This window comes from Octopus bimaculoides, chromosome 22 (genome assembly GCF_046866305.1).
Source record: "Octopus bimaculoides isolate indiv1 chromosome 22, ASM4686630v1, whole genome shotgun sequence".
Taxonomy (NCBI): Eukaryota; Metazoa; Mollusca; class Cephalopoda; order Octopoda; family Octopodidae; genus Octopus; species Octopus bimaculoides.
In genome coordinates, this window is record NC_142949.1 from 11,120,434 (window position 1) to 11,136,525 (window position 16,092).

The following is a 16,092-nucleotide window of genomic DNA, read 5'->3' on the forward strand; positions in this document are numbered from 1 at the left end:
CGGCTGCACCCGGCTCCAATCTGGTCTGGCAATGTTTCTACAACTGGATGCCTTTCCTATTGCCAACCACTCTGAAAGTGTGGTGGGTGCTTTTTACGTGCCACCAGCACAGGAGCCAGTCAGGCGAGCCTGGCATCAATCACATTCGGATAGTGCTTTTTACATCTCGCCGGCACAGAAGCCAGTCAGGGGCCACTGGCATCAGCCATGTATGTACGTATATATCTTGTTTCAATGATTAGTCTGTGGCCATGCTGGGGTACTTTTTTGAAGGGTTCATTCAAACTAATCAACCCCAGTATTTATCTTTAATTGTGGTTCTTATTCTATTGATCCCTTTTGCTGAACTCTTAAGTTACAGGGACATAAACAAACCAACACTGGTTGTCAAGCAGTGGTGGGGGATATATGCATATGGAAAGGCACACACATACACACACACAGGGTACTTTCATTTTCCTTCTAATTCCACTCTCATGGCTTTGGTCATCCTGTGCTATAATAGAAGACGCTTGCCCAAGGTGTCATGCAGTGAGACTGAACCCAGAACCATGTGGTTGGAAAGTAAACTTTTTACCACACAGCCATGCCCATACACATGCGCACATGCATGCACACACACATGCACATGTGATAGGATTCTTTCAGTTTCCATCTACTAAGTCCATTCACAATGCTTTGTTTGATTGACTTTGGGTCTCTGTAGAAAAACTTTGCCCCAAAGTGCTACACAGTGGGACTGAACCTGCAGCAACATGGCTAGTAATGAAACTTCTTAACCACGCAATCACATCTCAGTACCTTCTGTTCATCAAAAATATTTTAAAAATATTTAAAAAGCTAAAAGAAAACAAAAATTACATTCCTATTGTGTTTAGAAGAAATATATATTTATCACTGGCTAAGTCTATATTGACACCCAATCGAGTAGAACATTTATTATTAGTACTCATGCACCAAAGCATCAATGTTGTTTGTGTTTCTTTTTGTTGTTGTTTTTCTTTGTGTGTGTGTGTGTGTGTGTGTGTGTGTGTTTTTCTTTCGTTCTTTCTCCTCCAATCATTTTCTTTTACAAATCATCTCTCCATCTTTATACCTGGTGTCTGGGTTTTCAGTTGCGGAAAGAGTGATACGTAGCAAATCATATTTTCTCTGCTCTCTTTATTGTTAATGAACGCAATGTTTTTTTTTCATACTGGTGTCCTTCAAAGTCCCATACCACACGGGGAAGGAAAAAGACAAATGGAAATTACATTTCTAAAAATATCTCCATTTAAAAAAATTTTTTGTTTTCAAAGATTTAGTTTTGTTTTTCTCACTACTTCTATACTCCTGTCCCCTTTTCCTTCCCTGTGAGATATGGAATTTCAAGGGAAAGCTATTCCAGCACAAAACTCCATGGTTTTTTTTTCTTTTATTATTATCATTATTATTATTAAAGCAACAAGTTGGCAGAATTGTTTGCACGGCGGGTGAAAAGCTTAGTGATATTTTGCCTGTTGCTACATTCTGAGTTCAAATTTCGTCGAAGCCGACTTTGTCTTTCATCCTTTCGGGGTTGATTAAGTAAGTACCAGTGAAACACTGGGGTCGATGTAATCAACTAGTCCCTCTCCCCACAAATTTGTGGCCTTTATGCCTATAATAGAAAGGATTATTATTATTATTATTGTTATTATTATTATTATTATTATTATTATTATTATTATCATTATTATTATTATTATTATTATTATTATTATCATTATTATTATTATTATTATTATTATTATTATCATTATTATTATTATTATTATTGTTATTAAAGTGATGAGTTGGCAGAATCATTAGTGTGCCGGGTAAAATGCTTAGCGATATTTTGTCTGCTGCTACATTCTGAGTTCAAATTCCGCCTTTCATCCTTTCGGGGTCAATAAAATAAGTACCAGTTGAGTATTGGGGGTCGATGTAGTTGACTTAATCCCTTCCCCCAAAATTTGAGGCCTTGTGCTTCCAGTGGAAAAGATTATTATTATTATTATTACAATCTGATTTCCAATTCCACCAAATTCCACTTTGCGTTTCATCCTTTCAGGGTCGCTAAAATAAGTACCATTTGCACACTGGGGTTGATCTAATCAACTACCTCCTCCCCTCAAAATTTCAGGCCTTGTGCTGAAAGTAGAATGCATTGATTATTTATTCTGACAGCATCATAAGCACGCCAAGCAAAATGCTTAGCAGCATTTTCAACCATCTTTATGTTGTAAATCCAAATTCTGTCAAGGCCAACTTTGCCTTTCATTCTTTTTTTTTTTTTTGGTTGGGGGTGGTCAGTAAAATAAGTACCATTTGAGCCCTGGAGTTGATTTCATTGATTTACCTCCTCCCTGAAATCATTGGCCTTGTGCCAAAATTTGAAGCAATTATTATTATTATTATTATTATTATTGTTATTGTTATTATTATTATTATTATTAATACTATTATTATTATTGTTATTATTATTAAGGTAAGGTGGTAAGCTGGCAGAATAGTTAACATGCTGGGCAAAATGCTAAGCAGCATTTCATCTGTCTTTACATTATGGGTTCAAATACTGCTGGGGTCGACTTCGCCATTCATCCTTTCTGGATCAATAAAATAAATACCAGTTGAGCTCTGGGGAAGATTTAATCGATTTAGCCCCACCTCCGAACTTGCTTTGAAACCATTATTATTATTGTTATTGTTATTATTATTATTATTATTATTATTATTATTATTATTGCGCCGGGCAAAATGCTTTGCGGTACTTCATCCGTCTTCACATTCTGACTTCAAATTCTGCCGAAGTCGACTTTGCCTTCCATCCTTTTGGCGTCAGTTAAACAAGTACCAGTTACGCATTGGGGTTGATGTAATCGACTTAATCCCTTCCCCAAAATTTTAGGCCTTGTGCTTCCAGTAGAAAGAGTTATCATTATTATCATCCTTCTTCTTCTTCTTCTTCTTATTATTATTATTATTATTATTATTATTATCATTATCATCATCATAAAGTGGTGAGCTGTTAGAATCATATGCATGCCAATTATAATGCTGAACAGCATTTTTCCAGCTTTACATTTCTGAATACCAATTCCAATGGAGTTGACTTTACCTTTCACCCTTTTGGGGGTTCAATAAAATAAGTACCAGTTATGCACTGGAGTTGACGTAATTCCCTAACCTCTCCCTCCCACGAATTTCAGGCCTTGTGCCTACAATAGAAAGAATTACTGTTATTTTAACGCTTTAAAGTCCTTCTACCAGCCTCTGAAATCCATTTAGTCTGCCTTCCTGTTTATCTTATTCCCTGAGAACATCGCCAACTACAATAATAACAGCAACTACATTGACATTGATAGCCTAACTCTGATATCATATTTGTATTTCCATCAACAAGATTAGTCGACCTAAAACCAGAATCTCATAGTAGAATAACCAGGGAATTGAATAGTTGCAGATATCATAAAAACCTTAATTGAGGGAGAGAGAGAGAAAGAGAGAAGAAGTTCATTGACAGTTCATTCATAATTTGATACTGTAACTGTCTCAATCTTGTTGTTGGTTTTATTCTAATGTCGCTGTCTCACATGCTGTATGTAGAAATAACAACACGTGTACACATTTAGTTAATGAATGTCTGTTAAAAGTTAGGGTGGCGATATTAGACTTTTTTGTTTAATATGGAACTGCAACCAGGACATGAAAAGATCTCGCTTTACTCACTGAAAGACACACACACACACACACACACACACACACACACACACACACACACACACACACACACACACACACACACACAAGTTGCATGCATTGCTGTGTGTTTAAGAAGTTTGCTTAGAAACTGTGAGGTTTTAGGTTCAATCTAACTGTGCAGCACCTTGGGCAAGTGTCTCCTACTGTAACTGTAGTCTCTGGCTAACCAAAGCCTTCTGAGGGAATTTGGTAGATGGAAACTGAAAAGAAGCCTGTCAGGTGTGTGTGTGTGTCCTTCCTTGTCTTGATATTTTATACTAATTGTAAACAAATATCACCTCTCTGTCTCTTTGTCACACTCTAACCTTTCCTCCTCTGACACAAGTTCCCCTCCTCAAATGCCCCCTGCCCCTCCCAGAATTCCTTGTCTTGTGAGTTACTCGGTTACCCTGCCAGTGCTGGTGCCATGTTAAAAACATCAATTCCACACTGTAATGTGGTTGGCGTTTGGAACAGCATCCAGCTGTAAAAGTCATGCCTAAACTAACCTTGCCTGTGCTAGTGCTACGTAAAAAGCACTGAGTCCACTCTGCGGAGTGGTTGGTGTTAGGAAGGGCATCCAGCCGTAAAATCCCTGGCAAAACAGACACAGTAGCCTTGGGTAGGTTTTCTACCTGGCCGGCTCCTGTCAACTGTCCTACTCATGCGTGCATGGAAGATGGACGCTAAACGATGATGATGATCACCATTATACAAATGGTGGTGTTTGCTAGCGGTCTCCTGTGAAAACACATTGCTTTGGAAGAGTTGAAGGGTTGACAATGGGAAGAGCATCCAGCCAGAGAAAATCTGCCTCAATGAATTTGGTCTGACTCATGCAAGCAAGAAACAATAAGCATTAAAACAGTGTGGATATATGATTAAGAAGTTTGTTTCTCAACTACACGGTCTCAGGTTCAGTTCCACTGAAGGCATCCTTTTTGTTGTTGCTCAACTGTCTAGAAACAGCAGCTAAATATTCCTGAAATTACATGACTGTCTTGAAAAAAGGGAAAGACATCAGATGATTGTGTTCTAGACATACACAATCCCAAATGTTATTTACTAACAACAATAAATAATTAGATCAAAATTGTTTATTAGTGATACTTAAAATAGTCCAATAGCTCGGCAGAACAAGCAAAGCAGCAGAACTTTGCATTCTGAGTTCTAATCTGGCCAAAGTTAATTCTTTCCTTTCATCTTTCCAGGGTCAGTAAAATAATGCATCAGTCAAATACCAGGAACCAGTTTCATCATCATCATCATCATCATCATCATCATCACTTAATGTCCGTGCTTGCATGGATCAGATGGAATTTGTTGGGGCAGATTTTCTGTGACTGGATACCCTTCCTGTTGCCAACCCTCACTTGTTTCCAAGCAAGGTAATATTTCCACATGACCTGACATGCTTTTCACAGAAGACTGGAAATGAACAACACTGCTTCTATGATGGTGATGCTTCTTTCAGTTTCCATCTACCAAGTCTGCTCGCAAGGCTTTGGTCAGCCCAGGGTTATATAGTAGAAGACACTTGCCCAAGGCGCTGCACAGTGGGACTGAACCCAAGACCATGCGGTTGGGAAGCAAGCTTCTTAACCCTACAGTCATGTTTGCCCTATCTTACACCTAAAATGAATCCTTGATGCAAATACACTTTTTATAGAAAAAAAAAATGCTTTTATTTTGTCCTTCAGGGGACAATCAAATAAAATACCATTTTAATGATTATCTCCCTCCCTCATTCCCTTCCTTCTTTCCTTTCTTTCATTTTTTCTTTCCTTCCTTCCTCTCTTCTTCCCTCCCTCTCTCTCTCTAAATCTCTGACCTTATTTCAGTGTTAGAATTCATAATACTTCAATTGGAACACTTTCTCTCAGTTTTAACAGTGACCCAACATAATAAACAATTTAACAACTGCTTCACTAATTAATATTTTCAAGGCTAATTAATATTTTTCTGTTTTCATATCGGCTTCCTTTTTCTTTTAGCTTTTGATGATGTCATCAGTGAATTTTGCCTGTTTTATGTTCTTATGACTTTCTCATTACACTTGCACGGATTATAAACATTCAAACACACACAATTAATTACCTTCGCCCTTGATTAACTATTATTCAGTTCTCGTCTTTCACCTTCATTCCGTAGCTTTCATATCTTTCTTCTGCTCCAATTACCAACAACCTACAAAAAATAACCTTCTATAAAGTCACTCATGTTTTCCTATGTCTTCAGACTGGATTTTACGCCTTCATTTAGAAGTAAATGGCAAAAAAAACACATTAGGCGCAGGAGTGGCTGTGTGATAAGTAGCTTGCTTACCAACCACATGGTTCCGGGTTCAGTCCCACTGCGTGGCACCTTGGGCAAGGGTCTTCTACTGTAGCCTTGGGCTGACCAAAGCCTTGTGAGTGGAAACTGAAAGAAGCCCAGCATATATATATATATATATATATATATATACCAGAGTAAGCACATGAAATGTGCAACAAGGTGGAAAAAAGAGTACTCAAATACCAGAGGTAGAGTAATATGCTTTATTTAAAAGCAGCAGAAATATAACAAAAAAACCGTTACTCTGAGTTTCACGTTCCCGTTCATCGGACATGCTTTTAAATAAAGTATATATATATATATATATATATATATATATATATATATATATCATCATCATCATTGTTTTATGTCCACTTTCCATGCTGGCATGGGTTGCATGGTTTGACTGAGGACTGGTGAGCCAGAGGCTGCACCAGGCTCAATCTGATCTGGCAAAGTTTCTACAGCTGGATGCCGTTCCTAACACCAACCACTCCGAGAGTGTAGTGGGTACTTTTATGTGCCACCGGCACGAGGGCCAGTCAGGCAGTTCTTATTTCTGTATTGCCCACAAGGGGCTAAACATAGAGGGGACAAGCAAGGACAGACAAAGGGATTAAGTCGATTACATCCACCGCAGTATGTAACTGTATATGTTTTATAGAATGATACAGTAAGGACCTTTTTTTATGAGCACTACTAGATTACTTAAATCCATATATTGTGACTTTAATTCTTATATATATATGTGTGTGTGTGTGTGCACGCGTGTGTATATATATATGGTTCTTGACTGATGAAAGAAAGCCAAGAACGACCCGTCTTTTTTTACCTGTCCTTCTAATTGTTGTTTCTCTTGTCCACCTTTGCATTGTCTATCTGTCCGAATGTTTTAATGCCCTCTATTGAGTTTTTGTTCATTTATATACATACACACATATATATATATATATATATATATATATATATACATACATATATATATATATACACACACACATACATACATATATGTAGGTATATGTACTCTGTATTATATATATATTTATATAGGTACATGTACTCTGTATAATATATATATATATATATATATATAGTTGGAATTTACAAAAAGACAAAAGGTGAAGACAGGTGTATAAACAACAAACAGGTGTATTAGTTTAATGCTTGGAAAGGTGAGATACAGTAATCTCTCGACTATCGTGGTTGTTACATTCCAAAACCCACTACATTAGGTTAAAATCCACAAAGTAGAAACAGTACTGCATTGTATATTTTTTAAAATTACTTTTATAGTTTGTATATATTTATTTTATTATAAATGCAAAACAACACCATGGAGGAATCGATGTAAGCTTAAATAATAAACCGCGATAGGTGAACCGTGATATGGCGAGGGATTATTGTATATATATATATATACATAATTTTTCATAGAAAACTATGTAATCGTTACCAATATAGCAGGAAAGGGACAAATTTAACGTCATTTAACGACAAATTTAAATATGGAAGAAACTTAGAAATGCGGTATTGATCTCCTATTTTTGACTTTTGTTTGTTCTCAAATGTATTCCCCAAAGACGTGTAAGGCAACTTATATGTTTGACTTAAATTTGACGGTCAAATAAAGCTTTATACAAAAATGTTGACATAGGAATAAATAATGGATATTAGCGTCAAATCTCTCTCTTAAATTTAAATTTAAAACTTTGGATATATATATATATATATATATATATATATATATTAGCAGCAGAAATATAACAAAAAAACCGTTACTCTGAGTTTCACGTTATATTTCTGCTGCTTTTAAATAAAGCATGTTACTCTACCTCTGGTATTTGAGTACTCTTTTTTCCACCTTGTTGCACATTTCATGTGCTTACTCCGGTATATATATATATATATATATATATATATATATATATATATATATATATATATATATATATATATATATACATATATATATACATATATATATATCATATAGACATGCACACTTCATTTTTCTTATTAGACAGCCTTGTTGTTTCTTACAGATTTGCTTCTATCAATAGTTGCCAGCTTGTTCTCATATGTCATTTTTCTTTTTGTATTTTAGTACATTTTGACCACATGAGGAAAATGAACGAGTTAGAGAAATGGGCTTGTGACTACTGTACATATGAAAACTTCCCTGCTGCTAAAAAGTGCACTTTATGCTGTGCATCTCGAACACCGCAGCTCATTACAGATGATGCTTTAAATAACGAGCAGGACATTTATAAGATGGCATCAATGATGAATTCGGCTTCAAGCAACAGTAGCTCCACAAATTTAATTCCCACAAGCCCAACACAAAATGACATCACTTGCAAAAAAAGCCCTTCCATTGTGGCTCCTTGGACTGAGAAGTGGGCATGTCATCTTTGTACCTACCTGAATTGGCCCCGTGCCATAAAGTGTACACAGTGTTTAATGCTACGGAAGCAGTCACCCTCCACTACATATGTCAATAAGACTAACCCCTCTAAAAGTCCAGGTCAAGTCCTATCGATAAATATGGAACCGTCGTCTGGTAACAACATGGCAAACCGTAACTCACCAAATTCTCCTGATACTACTAAAGATTTTTACAATGACAAAAATCGGTCGGTATCTTCAGCCCTTACACGCTCTCTTGGTAAATGGACCTGTAAATCTTGTACTTTTGATAATTGGCCCAAGTCTCTGAAGTGTGTTATCTGTGGAGCTAGCAAAACTATTTCAGAGCCGAGTTCTTCGTGCAATCTGAACAGTTGTTCACCTGTAGAAATGTCAGATTCATTACAAATAAAAGCAAACCATTCGTCCATTTATATACATAAAAGTGACTCTCATGAGCAGCAGCAGCAACAACAACAACAACAACAACAAGTACAACAACAGCAGCAGCAACAACAACAACAACAACAGCAGCAGCAACAACAGCAGCAGCAGCAACAGGTGGGAGCAACTGCAGCATTACCTTATGCTTCCAACGAACCTGACAAATGGACTGAAGAAAGGCGTTTACGTCTTCTGCGCACACGCTTACGAGACAAAGACTGGTCCTGGTTAAATGCATGCATAGGTGTTGTTGACGGGGACTCGGACACTGTTGAAACATATCTAGCTTCTGGTGGTAACCCTGCTCGGCAGTTAAATCAAGATGAGGTCACGTTTTTGAACAGACCGAGTGCATTTGAGGTAGGCTATACTTTGGTGCATTTAGCAATTCGGTTTCAACGGGAAGACATGCTTGCAGTCTTACTGACGGCTACTGATATGGCATCGAAAGTAGTGAAACGTCTTCCATCACACTCAAGCCCCGATCTAGCAGCAGATATTCGTAGAGAAATCTCAACATATCTAAGACAACGGAAAGGAGAGTTCCAATGTTATTTTTTCACTGAGTATGCTACGTTTGCCTTGCCTAGTGGTAAGTATTTCTCATCTATATACATATCCACACACACACACACACACACACACACATATATATATATATATATATATAATCTTGTATTTTTGTATTGTTTGTACTTGTTATTTTGATGGTATTTTTTTTATTCAAAAATTGAAACTCGATGTTTGATTATATCTTGGATATTTGTCAATCATTATGGATGTTTATGAAATTCTCAAACACCTCTGTGTCATCGTGTGGTATTCAAATAATTACCAAAGATAGTTAATAACTGGCACTCCAAGAGTAATGATGCTGAGTGTTCCAGTTGGTCCAGTCAATGGAACAGTCTGCTCATGAAATGAACATGTAAATGGTTGAGCATTCCACGGACATGCATGTGCTTAACTCAGTTCTCGGAGATTCAGCGTGACAAAGGCTGGTGCTTTGAACTACTGGTACAACTCATTTTTTGCCGGCTGAGTGCAATGGAGCGATGTGAAATTAAATGTCTTGTTCAACGAAAGAACATGTCACCAGGAATTGAACTCACGACTTTACGATCGTGAGCTGCATATCCGCACCACTTAGCTACGTGCATTCATAACTAAAGATAGTAATTTGGGCAGATAAACACAGCAATTTTATTTTCGAGATGTGTTTTGTGTTTGAGTGTATGCCAGGCGCTGGGGGTGGTGGCAGTGGATCCTTCTGCTGTTCTCCATGCTCCTTGCCTTTTTCTTCTCCTCCTCCTCCTCCTCCTCTCTCTCTCTTCTCCCTCCTACCCTCCTTTTCCCTCTCCTCCACTCTCATTCCCCTTTCCAAATTGTTGATCCAATCTGTCAATCACAACTCCTGACAGGAATGACACCATTTTTGAGGTGACAGGAACAGAATTTAAACAAAAAACATACAAATCTAGAACAGACACTACAAGGCACCAGACATCCTGTTCAATGCTCTAACAATTCCATTCTGTCAATCCTTCAGTTCACCCCTATTCCTGGGCTATCACTTATTTTTGTACCATTCCAGAAAAGATAAAGGGCAAATTTGACCACGGCATGATTTGAACTCAGATTGTAGCGAATCAAAACAAATACTGCAAGACAAAATATCCAACATTCTAACAACTCTGCCAGTTCACCACCTTAGAATATTTAATAATGGCCATAAAACTGTTGAATTCAGCTGAAAGTCTCTAATTTATACACGTAAAATGCACCATTCGTGTGTGGTTGATGCCAGTGTCGCCTGACTGGCCCCCATACTGGTGGCATGTAAAAAGCACCCACTACACTCTCAGAGTGGTTGGCATTAGGAAGGGCATCCAGCTGTAGAAACATTGCCAGATCAGACTGAAGCCTGGTGTAGCCTCCTGGCTTGCCAGTCCTCAGTCAGACCATCCAACCCATGCCAGCATAGAAAACAGATGTTTCATGATTCTACTCATACCTAGTGATTGGGGTTTAGTAGAGTGTCTCAGTTATAAAAGACCCTGTTTACTGATTTTCTTTTTTTTTTTTTGTCTAAGAAAAAAGAAGAAAAAATAACAAAACCGTTCAGTTGAAAATACCCTTGAAAAATACATTGTTAATAAATTTTTATATTATATTTTTTTAAGGAGGCAAGCTGGAAGAATCGTTAGTTCGCTGGACGAAATGCTTAGCAGCATTTTGCCCGTCGCTACATTCTGAGTTCAAATTCCACCAAGGTTGACTTTACCTTTCATCCTTTTGGGGTCAATAAATTAAGTACCTGTCGAGTACTTGAGGTTGATGTAATCGACTATCCCCCTCCCCCAAATTTCAAGCCTTGTGCCTGTAATAGAAAAGATTATTAAGGTGGTGAGCTGACAGAGTGGTTAGCATGCTGGGTGAAATGCTTAGCGATATTTCGTCTTTCGTAACATTATGAGTTCAAATTCCACTGAGGTCGATGTTGCCTTTCATCCTTTTGGGGTCAATGAAATAAGTACCAGTCGAGTACTGGAGTCCATGTAATCGACTGGCCCCCATCCCCCAAATTTCAGGCATTGTACCTATAGTAGAAAGGATTATTATTATTATTATTATTAAGATGGTGAGCTGGCAGAACCATTAGGACACCGGACAAAATGCTTAGTGGCATTTCGTCCTTTTTTTTTAAAATTTCTGAGCTCAAATTCAGCCCATGTTGATTTTGCCTTTTCATTCTTTTGGGGGTCGATGAAATAAGTGCCAGTGGGGTGGGTGGGTGGGTGGGGGGGTCAATGTAACCTGCCCACTTCCCCTTAAAAATTGCTGGCCCTCTACCAAAATTTGAAACCAATATTTCATTTCATCAATTTGTGTATTAAAATCTCACTATGTGTGTGTGTTTATTTATTTATTTTTTTTTTATACCACTGTTATGTCTGTTTCTCTGCATTTGTTGTGACCCCCCCCCCCCCCCCGCAAAAAAATCTCAAAAAAACTAATGAAACAAAATTAAAAACTACGTAGGGCGACTGTAATGAAAATAATGCAGTTTATCTTAGTAAATGTAACAGCTTGAAGCATTGTGATAATCCTGATCTGTGAGCTGTTCTTTGGTTTCAGTTCTTGGAGTGGTGCCTTGCTGAAGCAGCACCTCGAAAGGTTTTATTTAGTCTGACAGATCGACCTGTGTACTTATTTTTAAAAGTCTGGTGCTTACTGTATTGGTGCTCTTTTGTGAACTGCTAAGTTGCGGGGATATAAACAGACCAACACCAGTTATCAAGTGGTGGCAGGAGTGGGGCAGTGGGAACAAATGCAATAAAAAAAACACACACATGTATGTGTGCGTGTGCGCACACACACACACACACACACACACACGTGCGCGCGCGTGCACAAGGCATCCACACAAGGCTTCAACTTAGTTTCTGTCTTCCAGTTTTACTTACAAAAGCATCGATTGGCCCAAGGCTATAGTTTAACACATTTACCCAAGATGTCATGCATTGGTGAGAAACTTGGAACACTTTTCTGAGTGAATAATTTATGCAGTGTTTTCTTTGATCTCTTCGTTAATCTTCATTAACCCAAATAATTACTATAAACACTTAATCTATACATATAAATTTGACATGGGCAATTCTTTCTTGTCTTGGGATTCGTGGTCAAACGCCTGGGTGGAATTGCATGAAAAATTACACAGATGTGTAGAATGATCTGGTGGTGATGCTGGGCTTTGTATTTTTTCATAGCTTCCATGGTTACCGAGATAATCTACTATAATAATACTCTTGTCTTTATGAATGAGAAAGGAAGGGGTGATGCCATACTTGGTAGTGGGATGATGAAAATTGTACGCTGAAAAAACAAATCAAACAGCATTTCAACTCTGTGTGAATATATGCGTGTGTATGTAAAAGTGGGGGGTATGTGAATGTGTGTGTGTGTGTGTGTTCATGTGTGAGTGTGTTTTTGTGTGTGTGCATGTGTGTGCGCAATTGAAGTGGGCTGGTTTATTTTTTGATTTGGTCAAATCTTGTTTTTTTTTTTGTTGGTCAGTTATTTTTAGCGTTTTGACAGAAAAAGTCATTCTAAGATTGTTTTTTAATGTAATCGTGCCCAAACAAGTCGAATGCTTACACAGAGCAGGTTTTACAGCCACATCATCCAAACCGACTGGATGAAACTAGGCTTAGCTGCTAGTATATTGAATAAACTTCTAATCTAAAATTACTATTTAGAAAATTAATTAAATTCCATGAAATGCTTATACAAAATTACCTCAGCTTTCGTTGATAATTAATATTTACATGTTATTAAGTAGGCCACTTATAAAACTAAATTTGGTGAAGATCAACACAAAACACTACATTAATTTTGATAATTTTAATTCATGTTGTTATTGTTAGATTATTTAATCCTAATCCGGCATTAGGAAACTGTGGAAGAATAAAGGATTATAACAATGATGTTCTTGTATTTTTCTGTAAGGGTCATCATTTGAAGAATTAGTATTTTAGTTGTTATTTGTCTCCTGTTTGAATCTGAACAAATTTATCTCCCAAAGGATAGTCCCCCTGAAGTGTTGTGAAAAATACTTGCTCGAGATGCCTTAACCTTAACGCTGTTTGTGTTATCTTGTATATTTCCCTTAACCCTTTGGTGTTTGCATTATTCTGCCAAAATTAATGCTTTTTTATTCACATTGTTTTGAACTAATCATGCATTATCTTGTAGCTATGAGATTTTGATGAGGTAGCTGTTAATTTTTTAAATGAGATTGTAGGGTGGTGTGAGAGACCAGATCCAGCCAGTTTGAACATAAAACAGGCAGAATACTTTTGGCCGGATATGGCCGGTTTAAATGCTAAAGGGTTAAAATTATGGTGACGTTACTGGCTCAGAGTTCTCCTTAAGTGCCCATGTGGTGCCACATAAAAGTGCCTGTGCGGTGCCATGTACAAAGCGTCTGTGTGGTGTCACGCAAAAACACACAGCACACTCTGTAAAGTGGTTGGCGTAAGGAATGGCATCCAGCTGTAGGCACCATGCCACGTCAGACTGAAGCCTGGTGTAGTAGTTCCCCAACTTGCCAGCTCTGGTCAAGCCATCCAACTCATGCCAGCATGGACAACGGACATTAAATGATGATGATGATGATGATGAACGATGATTGGGAGTTGTGATTGACAGAAAGGATCAACAATTTGAAAAAGCAATGGAAATATAGTTTGCTTGGTTTGGTCATGGGAAGAGAAGAGGGATCAGGAGGGTGTGCGGGAGGAGAGGAAAAAGGAGGGCAGGAGGAGAGGAAAAAGGAGGGCAGGAGGGAGAGGAGAAGTGGAAAGAGAAGGGGAGGAGGGAGAGCAACAGCAGCAGCAGAAGCAGGGGTCACTACTGCTACTACATGGTTGCCTAACAATCTTAGTTATACATAGTTATGCTTGAGCCTATAATACAAGCAATTAACAATGGGGTGATAAGATTAATTTTTACAGTGATATGAATTAATTTTCATTAGATTTAGTGTTGTTAACGCCTAACAAAAGAAGAACTTTAAAGAATGTCTCCATATTATACTATTGACTAGAGTATAAGGGTGTTTTGTAGGTTTTCAGAAAATAATAATTGTTGTCCTTGAATCGTTAATTGAGAATGTCCGATTATATCGTCTACCATTTGTTTAATGCTGGAACTGAAGAAGAACAATCAATGTTTTCAACAAGATAACAGTTCACTATCGCCATTATCATAATTCCAATAATTACACTGGAATACTATAGAAGTTACTATGGACTGTTGTGTTGTAGACGTGTTTCTCAAATGTTGGATTATTTACAATAGTTTCACAACATTTTCGGATAGATTTTATTTATTATTTATTTATTTATTTATTTTGTCTGGAACAGAGATTCTCAGATGGGTGGTACTTGGTTAACGGGAGAGGAATTTGAAATTTAAGAGGAGGAATTTTAGTGAAGGGAAGAACTGAGGAAGAATTTTTCAATCATCATCATCATCATCGTTTAACGTCCGCTTTCCATGCTAGCATGGGTTGGACGATTTGACTGAGGACTGGTGAAACCGGATGGCTACACCAGGCTCCAATCTGATTTGGCAGAGTTTCTACAGCTGGATGCCCTTCCTAACGCCAACCACTCAGAGAGTGTAGTGAGTGCTTTTACGTGTCACCCGCATGAAGGCCAGTCGGAAAGAAATTCATAACAGAAGTGTGAAGGCCATGTTCCCTGGTGAAGAGGATTGTCTTGTAAGAGTCCTGTGCTGGTACCACGTAAAAGCACTCATGCTGGTGCCATGCTAAAAGCACCTGGCACACAACGTAAAGTAGTTGGCTTTAGGATGACAGCCAGCAGTAAAAATCAAGTCCAATCAGGCTGAAAAGTGGTGCAGCTCCCCAGCTTGCCAATTCTGGTCAAGCCATCCAACCCATGCCAGCACGGAAAACAGACCTTAACCCTTTAGCATTCAAATTACTCTGCTAAATCTAAAGACTATTTATTCATGTTGTTTTGAATTAATCATGCCTTAAGCAGACATTAAAACAACAATGATGATGATGATAATTATACCTTTTACTTGATTCAATTATTAGACTGTGGCCATACTGGGGCACCGTCTTGAAGAATTTTTAATCAAACATACCAACCCCAAGACTTATTTTTCATTTTTTTCCAGCTTGGTATTTATTCTACTGGTCAGTTTTCTCAAGCCACTAAGTTACAGGGACATAAACACACTAACACTGGTAGGGGACAAACATAGATACAATGACACACACCATACATACATACATAAATAAATAACTAAAATTAAGATTCAGTTGAATTAGGTACTTAAATTGAGGCACCAAGCCAGTTTGGTATTCACCTATATATATATATATAGATAGATATTGTTGGCACTCCGTCACTTACGACGTCGAGGGTTCCAGTTAATCCGATCAACGAACAGCCTGCTCGTGAAATTAACGTGCAAGTGGCTGAGCACTCCACAGACACGTGTACCCTTAACGTAGTTCTCGGGGATATTCAGCGTGACACAGTGTGACAAGGCTGACCCTTTGAATTACAGGCACAACAGAAATAGGAAGTAAGAGTGAGAGAAAGTTGTGGTGAAAGAGTACAGCAGGGTTTGCTA

The 16,092-nt window shown here is 37.8% G+C and overlaps 1 protein-coding gene across 2 annotated transcripts in view; it reads left to right on the forward strand.

Annotated features, from left to right (window-relative positions):
• Window positions 1–16,092, forward strand: part of LOC106879376 (ubiquitin thioesterase zranb1-B) — a 195,242-nt gene that overhangs the window by 88,633 nt on the left and 90,517 nt on the right. For both annotated transcript variants that reach the window (XM_014928907.3, XM_014928915.3), the window contains exon 3: window positions 8,171–9,508. In XM_014928907.3, the coding sequence (XP_014784393.2) occupies window positions 8,185–9,508 (1,324 nt within the window). In that variant the 5' untranslated portion in view covers window positions 8,171–8,184. The remainder of the gene's footprint in view (window positions 1–8,170; window positions 9,509–16,092) is intronic.